Source organism: Crocodylus porosus, unplaced genomic scaffold (genome assembly GCF_001723895.1).
Source record: "Crocodylus porosus isolate Cpor-Errol unplaced genomic scaffold, CroPor_comp1, whole genome shotgun sequence".
Lineage (NCBI taxonomy): Eukaryota > Metazoa > Chordata > Crocodylia > Crocodylidae > Crocodylus > Crocodylus porosus.
Genome location: NW_017728925.1, coordinates 18,418,715 through 18,444,668, shown reverse-complemented (window position 1 = coordinate 18,444,668; position 25,954 = coordinate 18,418,715). Strand labels below are relative to the sequence as shown.

At 63.7% G+C, this 25,954-nt stretch overlaps 1 protein-coding gene across 1 annotated transcript; it reads left to right on the top strand.

Moving 5' to 3' along the window:
• The first annotated feature begins 193 nt into the window (after positions 1-193).
• On the top strand, positions 194-23,128 carry NR5A1 (nuclear receptor subfamily 5 group A member 1). The gene is made up of 4 exons (XM_019541028.1): positions 194-993; positions 13,436-13,555; positions 15,003-15,150; positions 21,964-23,128. The coding sequence occupies exons 1-4, from the start codon at positions 370-372 to the stop codon at positions 22,209-22,211; spliced, it is 1,140 nt and encodes a 379-aa protein (XP_019396573.1). The 5' UTR covers positions 194-369; the 3' UTR covers positions 22,212-23,128.
• The last annotated feature ends 2,826 nt before the right edge of the window (positions 23,129-25,954 follow it).

Genomic DNA, 25,954 nt, shown 5'->3' with positions numbered 1-25,954 from the left:
GTATTTGCCTTCTGGCTGCACATCCTCCAGCTTTTTCTCTGCAGTCACGAGGTAAAAACCTAATTTCCTTCCTTTCTGGTGGCTGGGGGTGGCAGGGAGTGGGGAGCCCCTGGGTCTCCTGGAGGGTGCCCGGGAGAGGGGGGGCGGGCCCTGGACCCCCTGCTCCGAGGCCGGCTCGGCTGCCTATTGCCCCAGGCCCCCTCCCATGCCCAGCAAACGTCCCCGCTGTCCCCGCCCCAGCTGACCCGCAGCAGCCCGGGGAGGGGGGTTGTTCCCGGGGGCTTCAGGCCCGGGGTCGCGGCTTTGCGCGCAGCCCGGCCCGACGACCCTGCTTTCCCTCTGCCCCTCACAGCTGTGCGTGCAGACCGGATGCGAGGAGGAAGAAACAAGTTCGGGCCCATGTACAAGCGAGACCGGGCCTTGAAGCAGCAGAAGAAGGCTCTGATCCGCGCCAACGGCTTCAAGCTGGAGACTGTGCCTCAGATCGTGTCCCCCGTGCCAAGTGACTACAACCTGTCCTCCACCATCCACGGCCTGCACGCCGCGGCCAAGACCCTGCCCCCCAACCCGGCCGCCCTCACGCCCGTCGACTACGACCGGAGCCCCTACGGGACCCCGTCCCTGGGCGTGACTGTGCCGAGCCACGGGGTGCTGTCCGGCTACCACTACCCCTCCTTCCCCAACCGCACCATCAAGTCCGAGTACCCGGACCCCTACACAAATTCCCACGAGTCCGTGGCCGGCTACGTGTACCCCGATGCCTACCCCAACAGCTCCCCGCCCGACATCCCCGAGGTCATCCTCAAGCTGCTGCAGCTGGAGCCCGACGAGCCCCAGGTGAAGGCCCGGATACTGGCCTGCTTGCAGCAGGAGCAGGGCAAGGGCCGGCACGAGAAGCTCAGCACCTTCAGCCTCATGTGCAAGATGGCAGACCAGACCCTCTTCTCTATCGTGGAGTGGGCGCGGAGCTGCATCTTCTTCAAGGAGCTGGAGGTAGGTGGCTCGCTCGGGCCGGGGCTGCCGGGTGGCAAGGGCGGGCGGGCACGCGGGTGACTCCTGCCCGCCTGGAGCGGGGAACGGGACGGCCGTGGGAGCGCCAGGGCTGTTCAGCGGCTGAACTCGGGACACGGCCGGCCGGCGGGGGGCTTCGGGCACGAGAGCCCCAGAGCTGCCCCGGTCCGACGGCTGCACGCGTCGCCGTTCCTTCAGCGCGGTGCGGTCCAGCTCGCGCGCTGGCTCGGCTTTGGAGCTGTCATGAGTTTGGAGGGCCTCGGGCCAGTCCTGCTCTTGGCGTCAAGGGGCAGCAGTCCCGGTGACGGCCGGAGCGGTAGGGGCACGAGGCAGGGCGTGTCTGGCTCCCGGGCTCTCCGGCCACGTCCAGCCCCGCCGGGGCTCGCCCCGGAGCGGGGCTGGCGATGCCGCCGCGCAGCAGAGGTGACGAAACAATCCAGCCTGTCTCCCGGGGGCTAATGGCTTCAGATCCATCACTGTCAGGGGCCAGGTGTCGAGGCAATAACTAGCAGAGCGAGCGCCGCGTCGGGCCCTAGATATAATTGAAAACGGGAACGTTGAGGAATTATAACGGAGACAATTCTCTCCTCGGCCCTTGGGAGGAAAATCGATGCCGTCGGGTGGGTGCCTATTAGCGCCCGGCAGCGTGGCTGGGGTCACTGCGGCCAGCGAGCCTGGCTGGGACTGCGGCCAGCTGCAGCTGAGGTCCGGAGCGGGCTGGCAGAGCGGGGCTGAGCTGTCCCGGGGGGCCGGGGCCACGCCGCGGGCTTCGCTTGGGTGCCCACTGGCTGTGCTCGGGATATGTCGGTGTTGCGGGTGCAGTCAAATGAGCTCAGAAACACCCACGGTTGCACCAGGGCTGGGCTTGCTCTTCCCCCTGAAAGTTTTTGGGGTCTCCAGTGGTCTCCTCTGGCATGCCAGGTGGAGAGAAGGGCGCGAGTCCTGCCCGGGATCTGGCTCTGGTGTGGCTAGAGGCACTGGGCTGCCTGTCCTGATGAAGTCTCCTCAAGCCCTCGTTAGAGCCGCGAGGCCTTGGGTTTAATGTTTCCCCACAGAAAGCCAGGGGTTTGTAATGCTGGACGGTCTGGGGGGTCGTGCCCTCTGAGCTGGGCGCTGCATGCTGATAATGGGAAGGGAACGTGGCGCCCGCTACGTCATCCGGCTGTGCCCGGGGCTGCGCGGCCTGCCCGTGCCCGGCGCGGCACGCGGCTCTGCGCTTCTCGACGCCGTCTCGGGAGGCGGCCCCTTCCTTGTGGCCAGCCCCAAGCGGGGCATGCCCTTCACCACTTAAAATAGCGTCTCCTGGCGCAGGACAGTGCCAGGAAGCGGCATTGTGGAGCCAGGTCTTGCGCTTTTCAATCGTATCAGTTTCCCGCGTGAGTTTTGGGAACAGGGCGGTTGTTGTTTGTCAGGAGATATTGTAAACCGTGGCTGCGCGGCCGGGTAGCCTTGTAGCTCTATTGTCAGCCTGAGTGCGCCGTTACAATATGGCTTTCCTCCCCGCGAGAGCAGACCCGCTCTTCCTCCCGGGGTGGCATGCGTGACACAATGGCAGCGAGAGGGCTGCGCAAACAATGCGATTCAGGCCCCAGGCTCCCGGAAACCCCAGCCCCAGCGGCACGCGGCCAGCCGAGGCATGGCCAGGGACACGCGTGGTGGGCATCTGCCAGCCTTGCACGCGTGTGGGGGAAGTGTCCAGCTGGGCTCCGACCAGAACAATTTGCCGCACAGGGATGACGGGTAGCGCTTTGCAGGGCACCAGCGGTGCCCCAGCCCGGGCGGTAGCCGCCTGGAACGGCTCCCGGGGCCGACGCGCCCCGTTCCTCTGGGAGCTGCAGAAGTTGGGAGACTCCCCGCGTTTCCTTGCCGTGCTGGAGCCACGCTGGAGGCCGGCTGCGCGGTGCCCCGAGGGCGGGCGTCTTCCCACAGGCACATCTGCCTGCCGGGGGAGGGTCCTACCGCAAACTGGGGACCCGGGGTGAGAGGAAAGGATGCCGGGGAGAGCGTTTGTAGGTAGCTGCCCGCGGCAGCAGCTCGTGGCTGCTTGGGGGACAGCCGCGAGCGGAGATGCAGCAGGCCCAGAGCGCCGGCTCTGCAGGCTCGCAGCCGTCGGCGGGCAGCTCTCTCCTCCCCGCTGCGCCCGGCACGTCAAAGCGAATGGCTCTCCCGTGCGGTGAACGAGCTCCCGCCGGCGCTGGCTTTATGGTGTTCCCCTAAAGCCGCCGGCAGGGCCTCGGAGATCAGCGGCCTAAGGCAGCCGGCTCCAGCTGTGAGGTGAGAGCTGCCTCCACCGGGACTCTCCAGGGCCTGTCCTGGGTCCCGCCAGCCAGCGGCCAGCTCCCTTGCAAGTCCCAGCTGGCCTGGGTCCCAACCCGGAGAGGAGCCGGGGGCAGCTGCTGGCCCCACCGCTCCCCAGCCGCCTGAGTTGGGACTTGCACCCTTTCTACACCTCCCCTCTGCTCTTAGCCGCTTGGCCCAGCGTCAGGCATGGCCCTTCTCCGCTCCCTGGCTGCAAGGCGGAGCGTGCCGGCTCCGGCCTTTGCTGAAAGCCCCTCGGGGCACCCCTCGGGGCCTGGCTGGCTTGTTGCACGGGGAACGAGCCCCCGCCCGTGCCCACGCGCCTGCCTCAGCGCCCCGGCGGTAGGAGCTGGCTCGAGGGCCTGGGCGTGGGGGCAGGAAGGATGCTGGACGCTGCCAACCGTGCGCGGCGCTGTGTGCCTGGCGCTGCCTCTGCTCCGCGTTTTGGGGAACAGAGAGTGCTGCAAAGCCTGAGACGGGGCAGCAAGAGCGCCGGGTGGGTCCAGCGCCTGCGCCCCGCAAGGCCGCTCGCTGCCCTCCCCGGCGAGTGCGACAGGGCGGGCGGCTCGCCGGCGGGCTGAGCTCTCCCAGCTGCCGGCCGTCTGGCCGCCTGCGCCGGGAGCAGCGCGGGGAGGGGGCGAGATGCCTGCGTGGCCTCGCGGCTCGGCGAGCCGCCGGTTCTGGCGCGGCCCGGGGCGAGCCGCCATCTTCCCTCTTCCTTAGTAGCTCAAAGGCGGCTCTCGACCGCCGAGGACCGCCTGCCCGGGGAGTCGCGAGGGCCAGCGCTCCCCGCGTTGCACGTGCCCGGCGAGCGAGAGCGGAGCCGGGGCTGTGGACCAGTTATCCGCAGAGCCGTCCGCAGGCAGCTTCGGGCCCAGCACCGTGCCGTCCGGCGCCGCGCCGCGAGGGGCGGGATGGGGGAGATGGGCGGCGCCGGGGGCCGCCCGGTGTCCCCCCGGCGCCGCGGCGGTGTTACGGTGAAGGACGCCGGCGGGGGGGCGCCAGGGCTAATGGCCTCTTGACATCAGTTCGCACGCCACGTCCGCCCGGCGGCCCGGGGCGGTTGGATTGAAAACAGGTTTAACTTCCCAGATATATCGTTTCATTTAAGGGCCAGTAATTCTGTCAGTCGGCCACTGACAAACGAGGGCCCGCCTGCCAATCTGCCGGGGAGAGTGATGCCGCCGTGTTCATCTCGTGTCACCAGGCGGAGAATTACGGACCGCGCTGGCCTTCGGAGGCCAGACTAATAACGCCGCTCGCCAAGAGGGGATTTGGGGGCCTGCTTGTTTATAGAGGGCCTGCGAGGGAGCCGGCCACAGGGGCGCGGGTGCCGGGGGGAGAGGTCAGCGCTGACGCCCATAAATACTAACTTTAACTGAGGCGAGATGAGATGTGTCAAGACTCGAGAGAAGATTTGCGGCATCTCCCCGGCGGAAGAAAAATATGGTCCGGGGGTGAAATATATTGTGCGGGGTCAGGAGGCTCCGGCAACTCTGTCCTTTCAGATGTAATGTGTGTCTCTGCCTCTCTCCCCGAAGCGCCGGCTGCGGGGCGAGGCGTCCTTTCGTCGGGCAGGGCCGGCTCGTTGTGCTGCGTCCCCCGGGCCCGAGATGCTGTCCCTAGACCCGGGCCCGCAGGAGGAGGGGGCCCCACCGGTCCCTGCCCCGAGTTATTTCTCAGGCCGTAGGCACGAGGGGCAGAGTCAGGGTTGGGGTCTGGACTGGGCCCCCCATTGCAGCCCCGTGCTGGGTGGGGGTCTCGTCCAGATCAGGCTTCGCTGCAGCCCCAGGGCTGGGATCTCCGGGCTCTGGAGAGCAGGGGGTCGCTACGCACCGCGGTGCCCGCGCGTCTGCCGGTGCACCGACCTCCCTTCTCCCTTGGGTCTGTTTTATTTTTGAAGCCACTGGTAAACCCATTTGTAGCTGGTTACTGCTTTGGCTTTAGCGCACCCGGGTCATCTCGACCCCATCTCCTGACGATCCGCCAGAGCATTTTTGGCGGATCTGAACTCTCCTTCTGCTCGGGGATGCTTTAGAAATGGCTGGCCTCGTGCGTAAATCCCGTCCCTTTGCACGTTCGCTCCCCGGTCGCCAGCCAGCTCTGCCCTCCCCGCCGCGTGCGTGTCCCTTGGGCGGGTAGGAGCGCGCCGGGGCACCGGGGTCTTGCCAGCAGGGAGATGGCGCCCCTGCCCTGCTGCCCGGTCTGAGGTCCCTGCGTTGGGATGGCGGTGCCGGCACCTCGCCCGGGAGGCTGATGGAGCGGTGGGGCTGCGTGGCGCGTCGTGCCAGCCTGAGCTCGGCAGACTTGTTGGTGCCGCTGGGTGCAGGGCCCGGGGACCAAGACCGTGCCGCTGGGTTGGGGCCTGCTTGCTCTGCTGATCCAGTCGTCCTTGTCGGCATCCCGCTGCCGGTCAGGCCCTGGCAGCTGCCCGAGGAGGCGCGTTCGGCAGCGGGACGGCCATGCTAGCGTTTCATTTGCGGTGCCCGTCGTCGTGGTCTCTGACCGGAGGGGGCTGGGAGCTGCCTCTGGCCATTAACACCTTGCACTTCTGCAGGGCTCTGATTGTCAGGCAGGGGCAGACAGCAATCTCCTTTCCCACTTCTCACTTGTCAAGGTGACATGTCCTGCTTTCACCCAATAATTGCCCCTCGTAATGGTTTCCTCGCCCCGACTTCCCAAACAACCGCTTCTGCAACTTCTCTCCCAGCGGCCGCATCCTGGGGACCCTGCTGGGCTGCGGCACTTCCACCCCGGAGGACCGGGGATGTCTTCCCTCCAGGCTGCGCGGGGAGGAGGGATTCATACTGCGCGGAGAGGCTTATGGGAATGGAGACTTGGGGCTTGGTTTCGTGGGGAAGCTACTGCCACGCAAGCCAGGGCCTTGGGGTAAAGCCAGCCGCTCCGTGCCAGCTCCGCGGGGGGTGCCCCTGTACCGCCCTGGGAGCTTGGGTAGGCTGCGCCCCATACAAACGAACTGCGCCCCATGCAAACGAGGAGCCCCTCTGGCTAATTAGGCCTGGGATCATGCCCTGAGTGCCACCGGCTTCCCGAGAAGCCCTCATTGAACCTGGGGTTTAGGAATAACATTTGCTTTAAAAAAAGAAAGATCTGAGAACAGGATAAAATGACGGCTTTTTAGCGTGATCATTTCATTTTTGGAAGAAAATTTTAATTTGGTGTCAGATAAATACCATCCATTTTTTTTCCCCCGTTTTCTTTTCCTTCCCCCTTCTATGGTCTCCCCCTAGAAAAGAGAGAACAGGGAAAGAAAGCCAAGGATAAGTATTTTTGTACGACATTCGGAAAGGAGGCCTTGCCATGAAGCACCTGCCATTTTGGTCCATCGCTAGGCCCATCCGCTACCTGTGCTGCTGGCACTGATTCGGTCCAACGCCCTTCAGAGTAGATAGTCGTAGCTCAGCTTTGCTGGTGCTGAGGCAGAGGTTAAATGAGTTGCCCAGGGCTGTGCACTGTGGCAGTGGCAGTGCCCTGCAGCAGCCCGCTGAGTGTGGGGGGCAGGGGCCGTGGGCTCTCCTTGCCACGCCCGGTAGGTTCGTGCAGGCCCTGCAATGACCGAGTCCCCCCTTCCCCGCTGCTGCAGCTTCTGGCCCTGACCGGCCGCCTGGGCCCCCAGCCCGTGCCCCAGGCCGGCCGGGAGCTGCAGGGGTCTGGGAGGACTGGGGCCACGCCAGGGAAGCTGTCTGACAGCCCCGTGTCCCTTGCCACGGGTGAGCAGTTTCTCCCTTGCCGCCCAGAATGAGTTTGGTCCAAGTTGGCTGGGCAAAGGCCCAGGAGATGCAACCTGTAAGACTATCTGTGCCGGCTTCGGTGCTTCAAAAGGCACTGGTGTCGTCACCCCCACCCCAACCAGGCTCGGGTGGGCACAGGGACTGTTTCCCACAGGCAGGGGGGAGTTAATTTTTTTGGCCCTTATCCATCCCTTGGCCTCCCCCCAGCAGCAAGAGTGGGTTTGGTGGTGCGGTCCTTCGCCCATGGGAGCCTGGCCTGAGTCCCAGCAGGTCGGACTCGGGTCGCCATCACCCCGCGGCCGTCGCGTTCCCATGGTCAGAACAACGAAAAATGGACGGGGGATGCCAAGAGCTGGGTCCTGCCCCTGCCTCTCCAGCTGTGGGCAGACCGCCTCCCCTCCTGCGCCTCGGTCTCCACGTCTGGGGGTGGGAGCTGCCGGGTCTTCCCTCCCAGGTGCTTGGCAATGCACAGGGGGCTGCGCGTGCGCAAGGCCGTGCTGCACTTTCTTGCCTCCCTCGCCAGCACCGCGGCTCTCTCCAACATGGCTTCCCTGCTGCAAGGCACAGCGAAGGCCAGCCCCGTGCACCAGCCAGCAAACTCCCTCCTGCCAGAAGTGTTGGATGAGGCCTAGGGTTAGACACTTCTGCTGCTAGCACATGTGGCCAGACTCTCCCGGACCACAGGCTTTGAACTCAGCTGCTGAATAAGTGACAGCTTATGGTTCCCTTGCGCTGCCGCACGAGCCAGCTCCACATCCCGCGACTAGACGCGGGGCTCAGAGCCCCCTTCCTGCTACCCTGCGTTGCTGGGAGCGGGATGAATGTGAGCTTGAGAGCTCCTGCTTTCCCGGGGGTGTCCTCGGTGTCTTTGGCAACGTGCTTTGTAGTTGTGCAACAAGGTTGTTTGCGCAGTTTTACATCGTTCGACAAATACCGCTCTAGGGCGACTCGACGGGGATGGTCCTGCCTTCGTGTTGGACTAGGTGACCTCTCCAGCCCTCCTTTCCAATGCTCCTATGGCTGCAGCAGTCACAGCTCTCCTGGCGGCACAGGGGTCCTGTCCCCTGGGCTGGGGTTGCCGGTGCGCGTGCTGCGGCGAGCACCTGCAGAGCGCCGGCTGCTCGAGCGCCGCCGGGAAGGGGGAGCGTGGTCAGGTCTCGCAGCCTGCGCTGAGGATGCCATTGTCTCCTCCGTGTTTTGTGCCGGCTGCAGAGCTTTTCACAGAGACCTTGAGCTCCTGGGAGAAATCAAAAGCGGGGTCAGGGGGCGGCAGGCTGCCGGGGCTGAAATTTAGAGCCGGCGAGTGTCGTTCTTAGACCGGCAGCAGCTCTAATGGTCGAGTGCCTTCTCCGACACGAACCGCGTGCTGCCCACGTGAGCGCGCAGCTGGCCGGATCAGGGCCGGCTGCTGTTCGGGGCAGGGCGAGGGTGGGTGCCGTGCGCGGTACAGCCCGGCTCTACCAGCACGTGGTGCTTCGGCCCCCACGGCCTCGGTGGAGTAAGGACAGCTGTGAGGAAAGGGCATCCGAGACGTGCCCGACCCCGTGGCTACATCAGTGTTGTCACACAGACCGAGACTGGGCTTGCCCTGGGTCACGCAACACGGCTGCACCGGAGCGAGGGTCAAACCCAGGTGTCCCAACCCTGAGTGCTGGGCGCCTCTTTGGTGCGTCCCCATGCTCTGCAAAGCAAAGTGCGTCCCCAGCGTCAGGTTTTGCTGAGTTTGAAAGTCTCCCCCTGCTTCAACTTCCAAGCCTCGGGGCTTCCTGGCTGCGGGAGGGATTTTGGAAAGATCAGCCGGCTGCCCCGGGACAGGTGGCCAGACCTGAGTGCCAGGGTCCAGAAGGGCATGCAGAGTCCTGGGGGAGGCGTTCCCGAGCGCGACGTCCGTGGGAGCCCGCAGAAAGGAACTGGGAGAAAAGGAGCACGGCCGGGCTGGGCCGAGAAGGAGGAAGATGAGGGTGCCAGGCTGGGGAGAGTGCCTGCGCTTGAGGGGGGTTATCTGCAGGCAGCATTTCCGGCCGATGTGTAAGTGAGCAGCAGCCCATGGCTCGAGCCTCTGGGCCCTGCAGCTCCTGCAGAAAGCAGTGGCTTGTGCAGCTAACACCCGTGACGAGGCATCCGGGTCCTGCTCAGTGCCCGCCGGGTGCGCGCGGGCAGCCCTCACCAGGGCCGGTCTGAGGACGGGAGCCGGCGTGGCCGAGTTGTGGAGCCAGGTCTGCTCCGTGGGCATTCGGCAAGTCGCGGGGAGCGGCAATGAGGTGCAATCCCGCGGTGCCGCAGCTGCTCTCTGCTGCATCTTCACTTAAGATTTGTGTGGCAGAAAGCATCTTGCTCGTGACAGAAAGCTCAGGAATGCGCAGAATGCCGATCTCTGCACTTCCCAGGCAACTATATACGGCTTGAAGGGAAAGCAAGCAATTGTCAAGCATTTTCATTAAAAACAAACAGCCCCTGTGGCTAATGGGGAAAGCTGAATACTTTTCAAGGTTTTGAAATCCCACCTTGCTTTCTGGAAGGCAGGAGAATTGCAAGGGGCTTCCCGTTGCTGGGGGAATTGTTCTTGCCGGGGACGGGAGCTTTGTACACTTTGAACCCAGGCCTTCGGAGACGAGTGCATTAGGCAGGCACATTACCGAGACGTTTAAAGCATGCGGGCCTGTTCCTCACAGCACCCAGTCCCCGGTCATTTGTTCTGTGGTACCGGCTGAAGGAGCTTCTGCCCTTTCTCCACAGCCCTTTATCTTCCAAACACCATTTATCACAGGTAAATGGATTTTTCTGTAGAGCTCGCAGCTTGTCAAGGAAAAAAACCCCCTTTATTTAGTCATAAAAGAATGTTCTTGTTGATGAACAACAGCTGGGATGATCACCGTGCCGTGGAATATCTGTTGTTGCTGGGTTTTGTGAACAGGTTACATGTAGCCTGCTCAGCTAAAAATATGCTATCCATTAAAAGTCCTTTTCTTGTGAGCAGGCTTCGGTCTACCCCAGGCAGCGAGGGCAGGATGCTGACATGGGCTGCGGTCCTTTCTTACCAACAAGTCTTTGAACTAAATCGTGCAGAGGCCGTGGAAAGAGGAGAGCGCCGGAGCCCAGTTCAAACCCACTCTGCTCCGCTTACGCCATCCGGTGTTTCCGTGCCCACTCCCCACACATCAGGGCTGCGAGCCCCGTCCCTGCTTTGCACAGCTTGCACTCCCCTCGAGCCAGGCACGATGCTCGGGGAAGGAGGATGTCTCCCCGCGGCAGCGCTGCGAACAGAGCCAGGTGCATTCATGTCAGTGAGTGGGAACATGGGCAGAAAGGGGAGCGGGACTGCTTGTGACTTCAGGGGAGGGGTTTTGGGAACAGGCCTGCTCAGGAAGCCCCGAGGAAGCATTGGAAATGAGGATGCTCTTCATTTTGGATGTGCTGGTCTGGTACGTTGCAGCGCCCCGGCCTGCGTGGGCTGCCTGCGCGGCACTGGTGTCCCGCGGTCCGCACGGACCTTGGTTGTGAAGGAGGGGTTAAGCGACCTGGAGAGGAGCATTGTGTTGTGATCCTGGCATTCGGGATCAATCGAGGCGTTTCTGGTCCATCTGAAAGGGAACGCCGCATCTGTGCATTTGCCCAGCCCCAATCTCTGGGTTTGGTCTTGGGCAGTTCTTCCGCTGGGGTTTCAGTGCAGTGTCTGAACCGAGCAGCCCGTTTTCCTCCAAGCTGGAGTCGGACACACGGCCCCTGCTGTTGTACAGCAGCTCGGAGCATCTGGGCAGGCCCTGCCTTGCTGGGGCCTCTGCAGGTGTTTACAGCCGTGCCGGGGATGCCGCCTTCGTAGCGGGTCCCCGGTGCGTTGGCAGAGCTGGAAGGTGCACGATGCGGCAGGGCAGGGCAGGGCTGCCTGCAGAGACCGGCCCCGGGCAGCTGGGTGCCGTAGGCTGAGCCAGGGGATGTGAGAAGCTTGCAGAGACTCAGCCTGCCCCTGTCTCTTCCTCTCTCCGAAGACCTAACTCCGAGCGCAGCCCCTCAGCAGCAAACCTATGTCATTCCCCCAGCACGCGGGGCTCAGAGACCATAAAGCTCTTTCTCATCTGACTTCTATTCCCTTCACGATCGGCAGCTGCTGGTTTATTGCAGCCCTTTCCGCAGAATGACGATATTATCCAGCTCCACGGCACGGCATTTGTCTTCCCTCTATTAAAAGCGGCAAGCGCAATGGCCTTGCAAGTCGCTCCCTGCAACCCGAATATGTGCTCTGTGGAGGAGCTCAGGGTGCGCCCTGCCCACTGCTCTTGCCCCGGTGCGTGCGTGGGGCTGAGTCCGGTGCATGCCGCGCACCGTTGCACGGGCTTCGTGTGCACAAGGTGACTTCTCCAGAGGGGCAGAGAGCCACCTGAGCAGGAGTCGGAGCCCTTCCTGAAAACACGCTGGGGGCCAGCCAGGCAGGGGTAAGAGCCAGCTCTGCCCAAGACACGGCTGGAGGAGCCGCGGCATGCTCCTGCGCCCGCTTTCTGCCAGCCTCGGAGCTTCAACTGCTGCGAGTCAGGCCTGGCTTAAATCAAGTGCACTTGTGGCTTCTTTTCACGTGCCATCCTGCTCAGAGCCTCTTTGGGTTGCGTTTGCCAGCCCGTCTCTGCCGCCCCCAGGGCCAGGGACTTCCTTTTAACCACTACGAAAGGGACTTGGATCCCAGGAAACTCCATCCTCTCCTGCAGCACGAGCCGCAAGTTTGCAAGATCTGGCAGCGCTAGGCAATGCTCCCCGATGCCCCCAGTCAGAAGGGGCTGCCCCCAAATCCTACCTCCCGGCCCACGCTGCTGGAGCCATCACAGGGAGAACGAAAAAACTGCAAAAGCTCGTCTGCTTCTTGCTAACGCTGCTGCTGACTTCCTGGCCCAGCCGGGCCCGTCTGCTTTGCTGCTCTTTCCAGTTGCGTGCACCCCTTGGCTAGCGTGGCTGCAAGCCTTGAATTCGGTACCCAGGGGTGGACGATGGGGGACACTTAAATACCAAGAGCTGGTCTGCGTCGTGCTGCGTGTCTGTGCCCCTGTATCTGGTGGGAAAGCTTGAGCCAAGCCATCCCCAGGATGTCTGTGGTGCCCCGAGCCCTGCGGAGGGAGCATGTGCCCCCTCCACTGCCCCCGCCCACCTCCGCTACCGTGCTGCGCTTGTGGCTGGGGTGGCCGCAGCAGCCGGGCCAGGCGAGCGGAGCCAGGGAAAGCGGCTGTGGGAGGAAGAGGCCGCTTGGCCCAGGGGTGGGGGGCTCTTCGTTCTGCATTGCACGCGGCCGGAAGGAGGGCTGCACGTGTGCCCGCCCAAGCGCCCGTCCCCAGCTGAGCTCCCCGCTGGGCGCTGCGGGGTTAAAAGGCGCTGGTGCAATGCCTGTCTCCAAAGCCGGCTTTCCGCACCCACATCCCCGTGCAGGGGATGGATGGACACTGTATTCTTCACCGGAAAAAGTATCCAAAGCGCTGCCCCGGGAAACACAGGCCCTTTGTGTGCAGCAACAACGCCCCATTCTTTGGGGCATCATTTTGTTTAACTTTTGTGCCTGGGCTGGGTGAGAGTCTCGCCTGGCGGGGGAAAACCGGCACTGATAAGAAGGACAGCGAGCTTGTGAAAGGAGCTGACTTGTCTGGGAGCCAGCCCGGGGCGAGCGTGACCGCGGAGGCTCCCGGCACCTAAGTGACTCACGGGGTTGCCCGTCATGGGGTTGGGGACAGAGGCCAGGAGCCATTTGCAGGTCTCATGTTATCAGGCCGGTTGCAGGTTTTCGTGGCAGCGGGTTGCATTCGCCGCCGGCACTTTCCTCCGGTGCTTCTCCGTGTCTGCCCCGAGCCCGGGGTGGGCTCGCAGGTTGCACGAGCCGAGCTCTTTGTCGGGGGGGCTGGGGTCTGTTCCCTGGCTGGAGGAACAGCTGTACAGCCCCCCCGGCACCTGCACACCCGGGGCGGGCGAGCCCCCGCGCGGGGCGATCGGCAGTGGCGCGCGGCTCTGCCCTGACAGCAGTTTGACGGCGCTGAACTAACCCCTGTTGCAGTCGTTCCTAATTCCTGTCCCTATTACACCATTTCCAGCCGGGCGTCTGACCGGCCACCCCGCGCTGGGCTGCGACGGGGCAGACAAGGGGGCTCCCGAGGGATCACGGGCACGTGAGCATTGAGCTGGGGCCTCGTCACGCCCAGGTGCTCCTGCCTCTCCCAGGCACTTGCTGTCCGTGCCAGGGTAACGAGCCACGGAAATGCAGGAATGGGGGGGGATGCCGGACAGGACGGGGCTACCTCCTACGAGGGGCCTCCGGGACCCGGTTTGACCCCTCGGCACGGTGCGGGGCGGGCCCCCGTCCTCCAGCGGGCCCGGGGCTCTGACGGCTGCGTTGTGCATTGCTCCAGGTGGGCGACCAGATGAAGCTGCTGCAAAACTGCTGGAGCGAGCTGCTGGTGTTCGACCACATCTACAGGCAGGTGCAGCACGGCAAGGAGCACAGCCTGCTGCTCGTCACGGGCCAGGAGGTAAGCGGCGCCGGGAAATGGCTCCCCAGTCCCAGGCGTGGCCCCGGGCGCTCCTGCAGCTAGTGCCGTCATGCCGGGGGCCTGCCCCGACCTGGGGGACACGGGGCCAGCCCCATCCCAGCGCGTCTCGCAGTTGTCCGATTGTTAGCTTGCATCCAGGTTGGCAAATGCTCTTTTGCTTTGATTTTTTTCTTGCTTTCATGTTTTTGGAAGCTGATGGAGATCAGGGCTGCCACTTCGTGCCGTGCTAGAGAGATCCAGTCCCTGCTTCCCCTGTCTAGCATCCACTTCTGCCACGGTCAGACCCCGGGCCAGATGGGCCGCTGGTCTGACCCAGTACGGCACTGCTTCTGCCCTCGTGCTCTCCTCCCCTGGCTAGAAAGCCCCGTGGAGGCTCAGCGGAGGTCAGGTTTGCCTGCAGGCTACTGGCTGGCAGTGAAACGTTTCCCGTCCCCAGAGCCACAGCCCCTGACATCTCTGAGCACCCGTGTCAGGACAAAGGTAGCACGGCCCTGCCTGGCGTTTCCCAGCCGGGGGCAGGGGTCCGGAGGCTGAGGGCCGAATCCGGGACTGGCAGGCAAGTCCAAGCCCCAGATCTGGCCCGCGCCCGGCTCTCCGCGGGGGCGCTGGGCCACGGGCAGCCCCGGGCTTCTCGGGGCGTCAGTCCAGGCCATGACGCCGCGGGCACGTCTGAGCTGAGCGCTGCAGGCAGGAGCCTTTACAGACCCAGCTGCAGCCCCGGTCCCAGCCGCGAGCCAGCCTCGCTCGAGGGGAAACGGGTGACTTTTGTCTCACTTCTGCCGAGAGCCCCTCCTTCCCGCCGCCTCCGGATCGGGGCTGGCCCGGGCGGGGGACCGCAGCGTTGTTTGTGCTGGGCCCGGGATTGTTTATGCCACGAGGGAGAAACAGCGGCTCGCAGACAGACCCACGTGTCCACGAGGCCCCGGCAGCCGGCTCCGGCTCGGCTCGGCTTCCAGGAGGATTCCTGGGCTTGCAGCGAGATGTTTCTCAGCAGAAACATCAACAGCCGTGGCTGTATTTACAGAAGCCGGGTGTGAGAACCAGCCAGGCGTGCCCGGAGCGGAGCCGCCACGGGCAGCGCCGCTCTCAGCGCGGCACCTCCTGTCTGCAGCAGCGATCGAAGCGTGGCGGGGGGCAGCTCCCAAGGGGGCGGGGGTGCCCGCTTGGGTGTGCGGTGGGCTTACGCGGGTGAATCCACCTAGCTCCTCCGTTGTGCACCCCACGCTCGCCCTGCCCGCTGACCACGGCTGCAGTTGCCCCTGAGAATCCGGCCGTAGCAACGGAGGGATCCGGCCCCCGTTCCTCCGGTGTCTGACGGATAGCCTGGAGCAGGTCCACTCTTTTGGGTGCCCCGGCGTAGCCTGCGGGTGCTGCTGAGCGTGCACTGCTGCAACCACTGAGCCCCGCTGCCTCCCTGTGCTCCCAGGTGGACATGTCGACCTTGGCGGTGCAAGCGGGCTCCATCCTGAACAACCTGGTCCTGCGTGCCCAGGAGCTCGTCCTGCACATGCACTCCCTCCAGGTCGACCGGCAGGAGTTCGTCTGCCTCAAGTTCCTGATACTCTTCAGTCTCGGTGAGTGTCTCGGTCTGCGGGGGCCAGGTGGAGGATGGGGGGCTGGATGGCACGGGCTTGCCCCGGGCTCCTGGCAGTGGGTGGAGAGCCAGGGACCTTCCTTCCTCCAGCCACCCGCGCTAGGGCTGCCGGGAGCCCAGGCACCAGCAGTCGCCGGGCAAAATGCTTTGTAAAGGGAGAAAAAGATTTGTCACTTTGTAAGGAACAAGGAGAACCAGGGGCACCGCGGGGCCTGCCCGCTCCCCTCTCCGGGGGGCAGCACCGCTGCTGTGGGGGGCTCTGGGCGGGGCTCACCCCCAGGTCCGGAGGGGAGCAGCCGTGCCCGGGCATGCCGCGGGGGGACGCTCGTGCCCCTCTGGCTGCCCGGGCCGGCGCCGGCAGGGGCGCGTCGGCACGGGGCGATGGCGTCGCGGGGAAGTGCCGCGTGGCCGAGGGAGCGGCCGAGATCCCACCTGGGGCCGAGCGGCCGGAGGGCTATTTTGGTAACGAGGCTGTTGCCCGGGGCAGCGGAACAAGCCGGCTGATAGGGCTCTGCAAAACACCCGTGTTGACAGTCCCCCGAGGAGGCGCGGGCCCTATCTGGCGGCATTTGCGTCAGAGCCAGGACGGGCAGCCCGGGCCTCCGTCTCGTGCCCGGGGCCCGCCCCGCGGTCTGCGGTCCAGCAGCGCGGCCCGCCCCGCGCGTCGCTCCTGGCCTAGACACAATATCCGCGCCGGGGGGGTGGCTGTCCCCACGAGTCCCGGGCTCGTCTGTGCAGCCCGGGTGGTTACCATAGCAATGCGCGTGGACGGGAGCCGGCGCGGGCGGCCGGCGCCGTGGCAGCCCGGCTGAGCAGCTGCTATTGATCTGGGAAGTTTCTTTTTGCAGGTGTCTAATTATCGCCTTGCCACGGGCCCATCACGAGGCGCAGGCAGGAGCAGGGGCCGCGCTGCCTTCCCCCGCCAGGACCCGCTCGCTTGGGGGGGTCGAGGCTTTTGCTCCCGAAGCCACGCTGGGGTCAGCGAGAGGGGACCGGTCTGCACCCCGCCTGGCCGGTGCTCCTTTGCGTGTGGGGCACCACTGGGCACCGTCAAGGGGTCTTGGAGAGCCAGCATCACCCGCGTGGCTTGGGGCCTTCTTCCTCCCCCTCATTCCCTCCAGCCCAGGACTTCTCCCCCTCCTTTCTCATCCCCTCCATCCCCTTCTCCTTCCTCTTTGCACCCTGCCCTGTCTTCCCCCTTCCTTGAGCAGTCACGTTCCCATTGCTGCTTTGGTGATGTTGGATGGCTCCGGCGGGCCCCTGGGTGCCCGCCGGGGGGGCTCATGGTGCTCGCTTGCACTGGGACCTCCCGTTCCCACCTGCCCCGTCAGGCAGATCAGCATCTTAATGCAAGAGCTGCTAGTGGAGAGAGTGTGCGCAGGTCTCATGTTGGCCCACGAGGCCGTAGTCCTTCCCTGTAGGGCCCTCCAGGCCTGCGGTGCCTTGTATGGCCTCCCGGGATATGCGGGGGCCTTCAGGGACAGGTGTGTTTGGGGGGGAAGAAAGGAATGAGCGAAAACTGAGATTTGTAAGAGTCCTGTGGTTTCATGTCCCAAGGGGCTGATTTTCTAGGGAACCAGGGCTTGCACTTTGTGGACATCCAGCCCCTCTGTGGGTCCCAGATTGTCACCCCAGACTTGACCCGCCAGTCACCAGGGCCAGTGCGTCCGTCAGAGCCTCTTCTCTTTGCAAAGGTCGACCTGGGCCCCTGCCCCCAGGGGACTCTTTGTGTCCAGCCAGAGGCAGCTTTATAGTGCAGTAGGATCCCGGGTGTGTTCATCATATCCTAATTGTCTTCCAGGCGTGTGCCAGGATCCCAGGGATGGTTAAAGAGCTGCCCACCTTAGCAGGCCACTCGCCTGCCGGAGACGGCGAAGGCAGGACCCCCTAGTCTGGAGGGAGGGGACGGCTCTGCAGGTTTGACTCGCCCGCAGCGCTCCGAGGGGGTGTCCGCGTCCCCCCTCAAATGACGGGGAACCAGCCAGGGCTCGAACACGACCCTGGAGGCACCTTGCATCACACGTGATGTCTGGGGCGCGCTGGCCTCCCTGCTCTTCCAGGCATCCCATGCACAGGCTTCCCCACGGCTTGCACCGTGTGAGCACGGGGGCGTGCAGGGCCTGTCCTCAGGGCTGCCTGGCTCCCTCGAGGCGGAGGCGGAGGCAGCACAACCGCTTATAGCGTCTTCCCCGATTCACCAGTTGTGCCCTGACAGATTCTCCAAATCGCTCGTGAAACCTTTAATGTTCCTGCGTGAAGCAGTCTGACCACAGCGGAGGTGAGGGGCCGGGCGGAGATTTTTCAGAGAAACCCAAGAGACTTAGGCACTTGACTCCAGGGATGTTTTCTAGCTCTCTGAGGCCCCTTGCACAGTCACAGCCACAGCCACGGCTGGTGGACTAGTGATTAGTTGTTTTCCGTGGGATATTTTTTACAGAGGTGAGCTTGGCAGCTCTGGTTGACCCGGGCTGTTTGGCAGGCCAAGGCTTTTCCAGTGTGGCCGGTGAGCATTTGCTCTCTTCTCTCCTCTCTCTGCACGCGCGAAGCGCCGACGGTCAGGTACGCTGCGTACATGCCGCGTGCCTTCGCCGGGTGGACGTGGCAGGCCCTGCGAGACGGTGAGAAGGAGCTGGCCCTGGCACCGAGAGCCCATACCAAACCTTCCCCAGCCGTTGTTTCCTCTTTCAAAAAAGGCTGCTTTAAAGTCCAAGGAAATTAAATAAGATAATTTGCTGGTTAAACAGTGATAAGGCTGAGGCACAAACAGTGCCCGGCTTGCAAAATAGGAGGGCGGGTGGCTGGAGGTGGTAGAGCCACTGCCAGCTTGGGGGAAGAGGGGTGGCAGGTGGTGGCATTTTGGCTCTGCTATTCATAGCCCCTCTGCAGCGAGGTCCCCGAGGCGCATGGATGCCCTTTGCTGCGTGGGCATGTCCATTGCAACCCCAGTGCCATGCCTGTCAGCAAAGCGCAGGAGCCTCCCGGAGCTGGCCACACGTTCAAATCTTGCCTCCGTGGCATGTTCGGAGCGGCAGGGAGGGGCAGAAGATGGGCTGCACGTCCCCGCCTGTCACTCTTCCCCGGCCCGACCGAGTCTCCGTAATGCAGAGCCCCTTGGAATAATTTGCCCTTCGCAGGCTCAGCTGTAGAGGACGGGATTGCGTATTATGTGTGGGATGTAATTGCCTTTAACAAGAGAATTTCCACATTTACCACTCTGCCACAGCACAATCAAAGCCAAGCCATGCACACAAGAGCCTGCCATTTGAGTTCTAAATAGATTTCTCTCCTGAGCAGGTAAAGAGGTTTAATTAAAATTAGGACTTCTCAAAATAGCAATATTTATGAGGATGGCACAGGTTAGCTTTGTTCTACAGAAGGGCTTAATAGAGCCTTAATGGATTGACCTATCATTCGATTTCATGACTTACATTCATGAAGCAGCTACTCTTGGGGAGGGGAGGAAGAGAGGCTTTTATAGCCCACATTCCCTTAAGCGTTTGCAATTTATCAGCAGCTTCTCCCAAACAAAAGGAGCTGTGAATAGGAAGAACACTTGAGGGCATAGAAATAATCCCAGGCATATCTGTATGTGTGATGGGCTGCTTTGTCACAGGACAGAGTCTTTGCAACTGCTGCAGTGTCTCTAAATGAAGTGAGTCAATGTTATTTGGACAACATTCTTTATTCTTTGCAGGAATGAAAAGATTATTCAAATATTCAATTAAACCATGAATAGGGTCTTTCTGAGAACCAGGTGAGTTCATCAAGTAGAACTAGCTATTGTTGAGCCAACTCAGGGTGTAGGTTTGACATTTATCAATATAACTTCATTTTTTTATGACATTCAGAATAACCTTATGCAGATAAAGAGATTTCATAACAACGAGCTCGCACAGAGCAGATGTGCGGCAGGAAGGGAAGGGCATGGTGCACGCACCTCGGCTGCTTTGAGCTGTCCAGCGCGGAGGTGGGGAAAGACCCGGCAGGTCATGCTGTTGCCCAGCCCTGCACCAGGCCATCGGCGCTCCCCCAGGCTTTGTGCAGAGGCATTGGGTGATGGGGCTTGCACCACTCCCTTGCAGGATTTTTGCAAACATCTAGTTGGTCTAATAAAAGAGATCACCTCTGCCACTAGTTTGGATTCCCTTGCTGGGACCCAGCGGGCACCCGGCCTCCCTGCTTGCACTCGTGCCTGTGCTGAGCAGGCAGCAACGTGGCAGCACCTACTTCGCTGAGCCGGCACTCGGTCCGATTGGTGCGCCAGTCCGGTTTCCCCCTTTTAGATGGGGGAGTAGGTGCTGGTTGTAGGCAAGTCGGTCTGAGCAGGCCCCGGGCGCCCGGCTGGAGCAAGGCAGGGCGGTTGTGGGCAGGCCAGGGTCCCTCATCTGGTTTTCCTGCCAGGTGACAGCCCCACTGCAGGTGCTTTGCTCCGGTCCAGGGGCACCGTCCGTTCCGCAGGCCACACGCCTGACTCAAACAGGCATCGACGCGGAGCCCCGCGGGCACGCTCTGCCCGATTCAGCCCGGCCCCCGAGTCACGCCATCCAGTGACTCGGGCCCGCGGCTCCTGGAACGTGCTCATCCCCCGGGCAGGCCGCTGGGTGTGTATTTGGTTTGGTCAAGTACTCTCTGACCAGCCTCTTGCATGCGGGCTCCACCGCCTCTCCCAAACCTCGCTTCGTTCGGCTTGTTCGAGGGTCCGGGAAGGAGTTTGGTGGATTGTGCATCGCACCACCACCTCCTCGCTGTCTGCTCTTGAGGCCTCATCACCGCTGCTTTTCTTTCTGACCTGTGTTTAGGAAGCTGTAATGCATCCAGATGGAGCAAAAACTCCTGATCTTCTATTGCTGTAAGGTCATCTTTAGTCTTTGGGGCAAATCTACCCCCTCCCTGCCCCCCTGCGGCGCGCAGAGTTATCCTCGGGTGAGATTTGCGCCCATCTTCCACGGCGCCACCTTGCTCGGTTTCTTCCCCCAGTTGATTTCCGTGAGCGATTCCCTTTAGCACGGAGGTGCGAGCTCTGCAAAGGAGCCTGTCCTCTTCCAGGGACCCCTCAATCCTTTGTGTTTTATCACGGGCAGATCTCTCACCTGTCGGCCCAAGCCCTTCAAACCACTGCGCTCAAGGCTCAGGCCCAGCTCCGACACTTCCCAGGGCTCAGATTTGATGGCTTTGAGCTGAAATCTCTGACCTGAACTGGGTTTGGTGCAGCCAGCGGCTACGTGCGCACACAGACAACAGCTTTGTTATCAGGCAAAATGGCGATTGTTGCTGCAACTCTATCTAGTACAGTAAATCTGCTAAAGCCGGTAGCCCCAAATGTTTTCGGCGAGGATGTTTAGAGCAAGGTCTCTTGGAAGTGGGGTCTGAGATACAATCCTTGTGGGGTTTACCTGGTATCCAAAAACAAGCAGGCATATATAACGTCGCTTTACCAAAGCCGCGGGAGCAGGGGGCTGGTTTGACCGTGTTACACGGCTCAAAAAGCTGGGATTTATTTAGCCAAAGGAAAACGGAAAATGTGTGTTGCTCACTGGGAGGCACGCGATAGCATCCTGCCACCTGCTGGGAACTGCACACTCGTTCAGGAGCAGTGAGCAGGAGGGTGCATGGACACGCGCGTGAACTAAACCGTCCTGCACGCTGACTCGGGAGCTCAGTGCAGTCACGGGAATGAAGTGCCCCGTGTGCTTTGTGCTCCTCAGGGCTCTGACCCGGGATAACCCCCCGAGGGACCGGTGATACTGGGCGGTGGCCGTGCCCCTGGCTCTGCACCTTACCTGGACGGTGGCTCTCCCACCGGGCACCCTGCCCTGGCCCATCAGGCTTCGCAGGGGCGGAGGTGGGAAGGGGTCCATGAGCCCTGAGAGGTCAGCACAGCTCGGCTGTTCAGGTCACGGGGCAGGGAAGCCTGCGGTGGCTGGGACGTCCATGCCCGCATGGCAATGGCTTGCTCCGCAGGCGGGGGCTGCCTGTGGCACGTCCAGCGCACCAAAGGGCTCGCTCTGAGGGGGGCAAAGCAGAGCTGGTGGGTTGCTCTGTGCTCCCTCCCCTTGCATGCAGGGGATGCTTTGCTGGAGTCTTCCCTTGGGAGCTGCAGCATGGCCACGTCCATTCAAATCCTTGGGCGAGCGTTGCGGAGTTTAGGGTTAGACTCAGTGCTCCTGCTGCAGGATGCATCCCTCCCTGGGGAGCAGCCAGGTCCAGGCAATGTTTAGACCCCGGCGCTGTGCAGAGGACTGGGGTTGCCATATCAGCTGAGCTCTGTTCCTACACTGGAAACCCGCGGTGCATCAGGCAGTTAAGCCCTCCTAGACGTTCGGCCATCGGCGTGTCTGAGCTGTTAGAAGCGCGCCAGTTCTCAGCTCTGCAAGCCTGCCGACGAGGCAGCTGCTCTGCTCCCCCCGCTCTGGCTGCACCCAGGCGACCCCGGTGCCCTGCGTGGCTCTGCTCAGAGCGCGCTAGTGGAAATCCCCAGCACCCAGGCGCCAGGCCCATTATCTCCATTGCAGTGGCATCTCAGGGAAGCACAGGGAGGTCCTTCTATCCTGGGGACGACACCAGGTCGTAAGTCGGGGCTGCCTGTCGGGGGGAAACAGGGATTTCCTTGCTGGGGGCAGGCTGAGGCCGTTGGGCCAGGCAGGGTCAGACGTGCGCGCGTCCCGCAGCCACTGCTCGGTAACTGCTAGCGAAGTCCCCAGGCAGGGCGCGTGGGGACGTCACTGGGTTTGTCTGGGTGCGTCCCTGCTCGGGCTCCCTGCAGCAGTGACCGGGCCCCGTGTTCCCGTTGCAGATGTGAAATACCTGGAGAACCACAGCCTGGCCAAGGACGCGCAGGAGAAGGCCAACGCGGCGCTGCTGGAGTACACCGTGTGCCACTACCCGCACGCCACGGACAAGTTCCGGCAGCTCCTGCTGCGGCTGGCCGAGATCCGGGCCCTGAGCATGCAGGCCGAGGAGTACCTGTACCACAAGCACCTGAGTGGGGAGGTGCCCTGCAACAACCTCCTCATCGAAATGCTGCATGCCAAGCGGACTTGAGCGCGGCCTCCAGGCGACAGACTGCAGCGGTGGCGCCCGCTGCGGGCACCGAGGGCTGGCCGGCCCCGTGCCCCAGCTTTGCTATTGAAACTGGACTCTTGGGAAGTTTCAGAGGATTTATTTTAATATACAGGAACTCTGGTTTCACAGCTCTGCCACCGCCCTGCCCTGTCCTGTGCGGGCTGACCCGACGAGGACCTGCCCCTCGCCCGGCAGCAAGCTCCCCTCCCAGCCACTGGCTTGTCGCTATGGCTTGTCTCTTATTTATGTTCCTTTCAAGCTGCCTTTTCTTGGGAGGGACCTGCCCCCAGCCCCTCTGCCCGCTAATGCGAAGCGTCCTGGGGATGCCTCCTCCCACGGCGAGGGAACGAGGGGAAGGGCTCCGTGGCCAGCTTGCCTCCTCAGCGACGGCGCCCGGCTCTGCTCGGTGGGGTGGAGCACGTGGGGAGCGAGAAGTCGGGGCTGGGGGTCAGCAGCGTGGAAGGGCCCCCAGGAGGGGGATGGTGGCAAAGGGTGCTGTGCGGGGAGCTGGCCACCCAGCACGAGCATCCTGCCCTTGCCCCTGCCTCTGTTTGGGAGGGAGCAGACAGCCAGGCTCGCCTCCGCCGGCGGGGTCTGCACGGCAGCCGTCCCTCTCCGCCGGGGTGACCCTGCCCTGCCACCACGGTGCCACGGCAGTGTGGCTGTGCAAGCCTGCCAGCCCATGGGTGCTGCTTGGGGGTGGGCAGGTCTTGCCCCAGAGTAAACGGGAGAAGGCCGGAGGCGGGGAGGGGTGAGCGAGCAACGGGATGACAGATGGGGCAGTGTCAGCAGTTAGATAACGCACGGGCTCTGCCTCCGGGCCAGCTTGGCCTGATGTGCCAGAGCGGGGTGCTCTCCTCCCCAAGGAGCCGATCCTGCTTGGTTAGCACGCCGCGATGCCGAGTCTCCCAGGGCATCGTGGTGCCTGCCAGGGTGGCCCCTCGGAGCCACTGCCGCCCCCAGTGCCGATCCCCGTGGGTCTATGTGGACCCCGGGGAGCGAAGCCTTCGGGGAGGGGATGCTCCAGCAGCGCAGGTCTCCCCTTAACCCATGCCTTGAATTTCCGTGCAGGGTGCCCGGCTCCTGGGAGGGAGAAGCAGGGCTGAAAGAGGCACTAGGGCCCGGACCGGGAGCAGGAGGTACCCTGCAGAGGCCGTCTGTCCTCACCACATGTACCGACAGGCTGGCAGCCTGGTGGCACTGCCCCGGCACGGAGCAGCGAGTGCCCTCGGCGGTACTGTCCTACCCGGCCCAGCCCCTGCCCCGCGTGCCGGGCTCGCGGGGCACAGGGAGACGCCACGGGGCACAAGCGGAGAAGGCGCCCGCGCTCCCCTGCGATGTCTGCGGGCGCCGGATCTGGGGTCCAGACCCCCCTGACAGACATGCCCGGGGCTGCTGGAGGGCTGGGAGCTGGCCGGCCAGCGCGGCCCTGCTCCCCCGGCTAAGACGGAGCAGTCGGCAGCGGTTAGCACCTCCGTGAGCAAGCGCGCGCCCCTTTGGGGCGAGGCCGCAGGAAGCCAGGACGCTCTTGGCCCCGGTGCACAAGCCGCCTCCACGCTCGCCAGTGCAGCCCTCCCCCGCGGCGAGCGGGGCCGGCTGCAGACATCAGACGCGACCCGAGCACGGCTCCCTCCCGGCCTCGCCTCTTGCCCGGGCCTGCCGCCCTTCCAGCACAGGTCCGTCGCCACTGCCGCCGCCACGTGCTCGCGCGCCCGCAGCCCTTTCTCGATGCCTCCGTGTTCGTGGTGAGTGATGGTCCCTTGTAACCGCTGGTTCCAGTATATCTCCCACCCCAGGCGCTCGCTTCTGGGCCAGGAGGGCCGGCGGCGCGGCACGGCACGGCGCGGCGCGCTCAGGAGTCGGCGCGGCTGGCGCGCGCCTCCCCGGCAGCTGGAAGCAGCTCCTGTCCCAGCCGCTTGTTAGATGCAGCAGAGCATGCTCGTTTCTGCCTTTCAGCCTGTTAGTGCGTTTCCCGCTCCCGGCCCGTGGTTCGGTTTCACTTCGTACTTTGTGCAGCTCGAGAGCTGGGATCTGGTTCGGGCGTGAAAAGCTGTTTTATTTTTCAGACAATGAGAAGTGTCCTTAAGTGTCTCTCTCCCTCCTGCGCCCCGGCCGCTGACCCTCTCCGCCCCGGCAGGAGGTGGCTGTTCCCTTCCTTGTCAGGAGCAAACCACTGTAATAAATTTTGCAGTTCACTTCACCCGAGCGGCTCGTCTGGCTTCTTTGTAAATACCCAGGGAGCTGCGGGCAAGCGGCGCCTGGTGCGCGCGCCCCCCGGGCCGCCCCCCCGAGGCAGGGCAGGGCTGGCACAGAGCTGGGACCGGCCGCGCCCAAGGGCATCGTCCAGCCCCGGTGCCATGCGGCAGCTCCCGGGCCGGCCGGCCTGGATGGAGCCTCCCTAGCCCTTAGGCCGGATCCATTCCCGTGCTTAATCCTCCTTGGCTGTGAGCGAGTTTCGTCGCAGCCTCGCGTGCGTTGGGGACTTGTGTTCAAACACACGCTCCCCTTGCTCTTCTCCAGCCTCGGCAGCCCCCGGTCTTCCACCCTCCAGGTTGGCCTCTCCAGCGTCTCCCCTGACATGGTGCGCCGGGCGCTGGGGGGTCTCGCCAGTCATGCCGGGGGGAGGCGGGGTGCTAGCAAGGAAACCCCTCTTCCTCCCACGTCATAGAAAATGAGCGTGGGAAGGGGCCGCAGGAGGTCACATCCACTCCAACCCCCTGCTCGGAGCAAAACCAGCCCCGACCACATCAGCCCAGCCCAGGCTTTGTGCAGCCCGGTCTCAAACCCCTCCAAGGATGGAGTCCTCTGAGCCTGCGCAGCCGAAACCCTGCAGCGGGCGCGGGTTGAAAAGCCAGCCCATGGCCCGGCCTGGTCTGTGGGGGAGGCCGGGGCACAGCCTGGCCCTGGCGACGGGGAGCAGGGGAGGCCGTCCCGCAGAAAAACCGCGACAGAGACCGGGGGCGTTAAAATCCGCATTTATTCTGCCAGGAGACTGAGCAGTCCGGTACGCCCAGGCTGCGGGCACTACGCCTAGGAGGACAACAGGCGGCACGGTCCGGGGCAGAGAGGACAGGCCGGCACGACCGTGCGAGGCTGCCCCGCTCCTCTTGCCTCCGCTCGGCGGTCCCCCGTGCATGGCCGCGGAGGATGGCCTTCCTCTGGCAGCCAGCCCGCTGCAGCCAGGCGGGCACGCGGGGGGAGGCAAGGCGGCTTCGCTGCCTCGGGGAAGCTAGGGGAGGAAGCGTTCACAGGGCGCAGGACTCGACCGTCCCGTCAGCGAGGGGGGCTGGGAAGGGCAGGGGAGCAGCGGGCACCAAGTGAGGAATGGGCTAAAAGGCCCTCCCTTTGCACCTGGGAAAACAGCAGGTCCTCCCCCAGGATGGGGGGCTGAAGACGTGCCTCCCCCCCCGCCCAGAGACCTGCTGCAGTGCACGTCCCGCGGCCAGGCTGTCTCCGTGTGCTCTCACCCCGGTGCTGCCCGGAGGAGAAGCCCCTGCCCTTTACCTGAGGGACACCCCCGGTGCCGGGAAAGCTTGGGGCACGTGCCCCACCAGCACGGGGCTGCCCCCCACCCTCTCGCCGTGCCAGCCCAGCCCCTCCACCCCCAGGCCTGCCTGCCTGTGCCCTGCCCGCCCTGGAAGGAAGTGGCACACGTCCATCAGCGTTGCGCAGCATCTGCAGGGCATGGCGTGGCGCCGCGTGCCACGGCCCGCTGTCCTGCC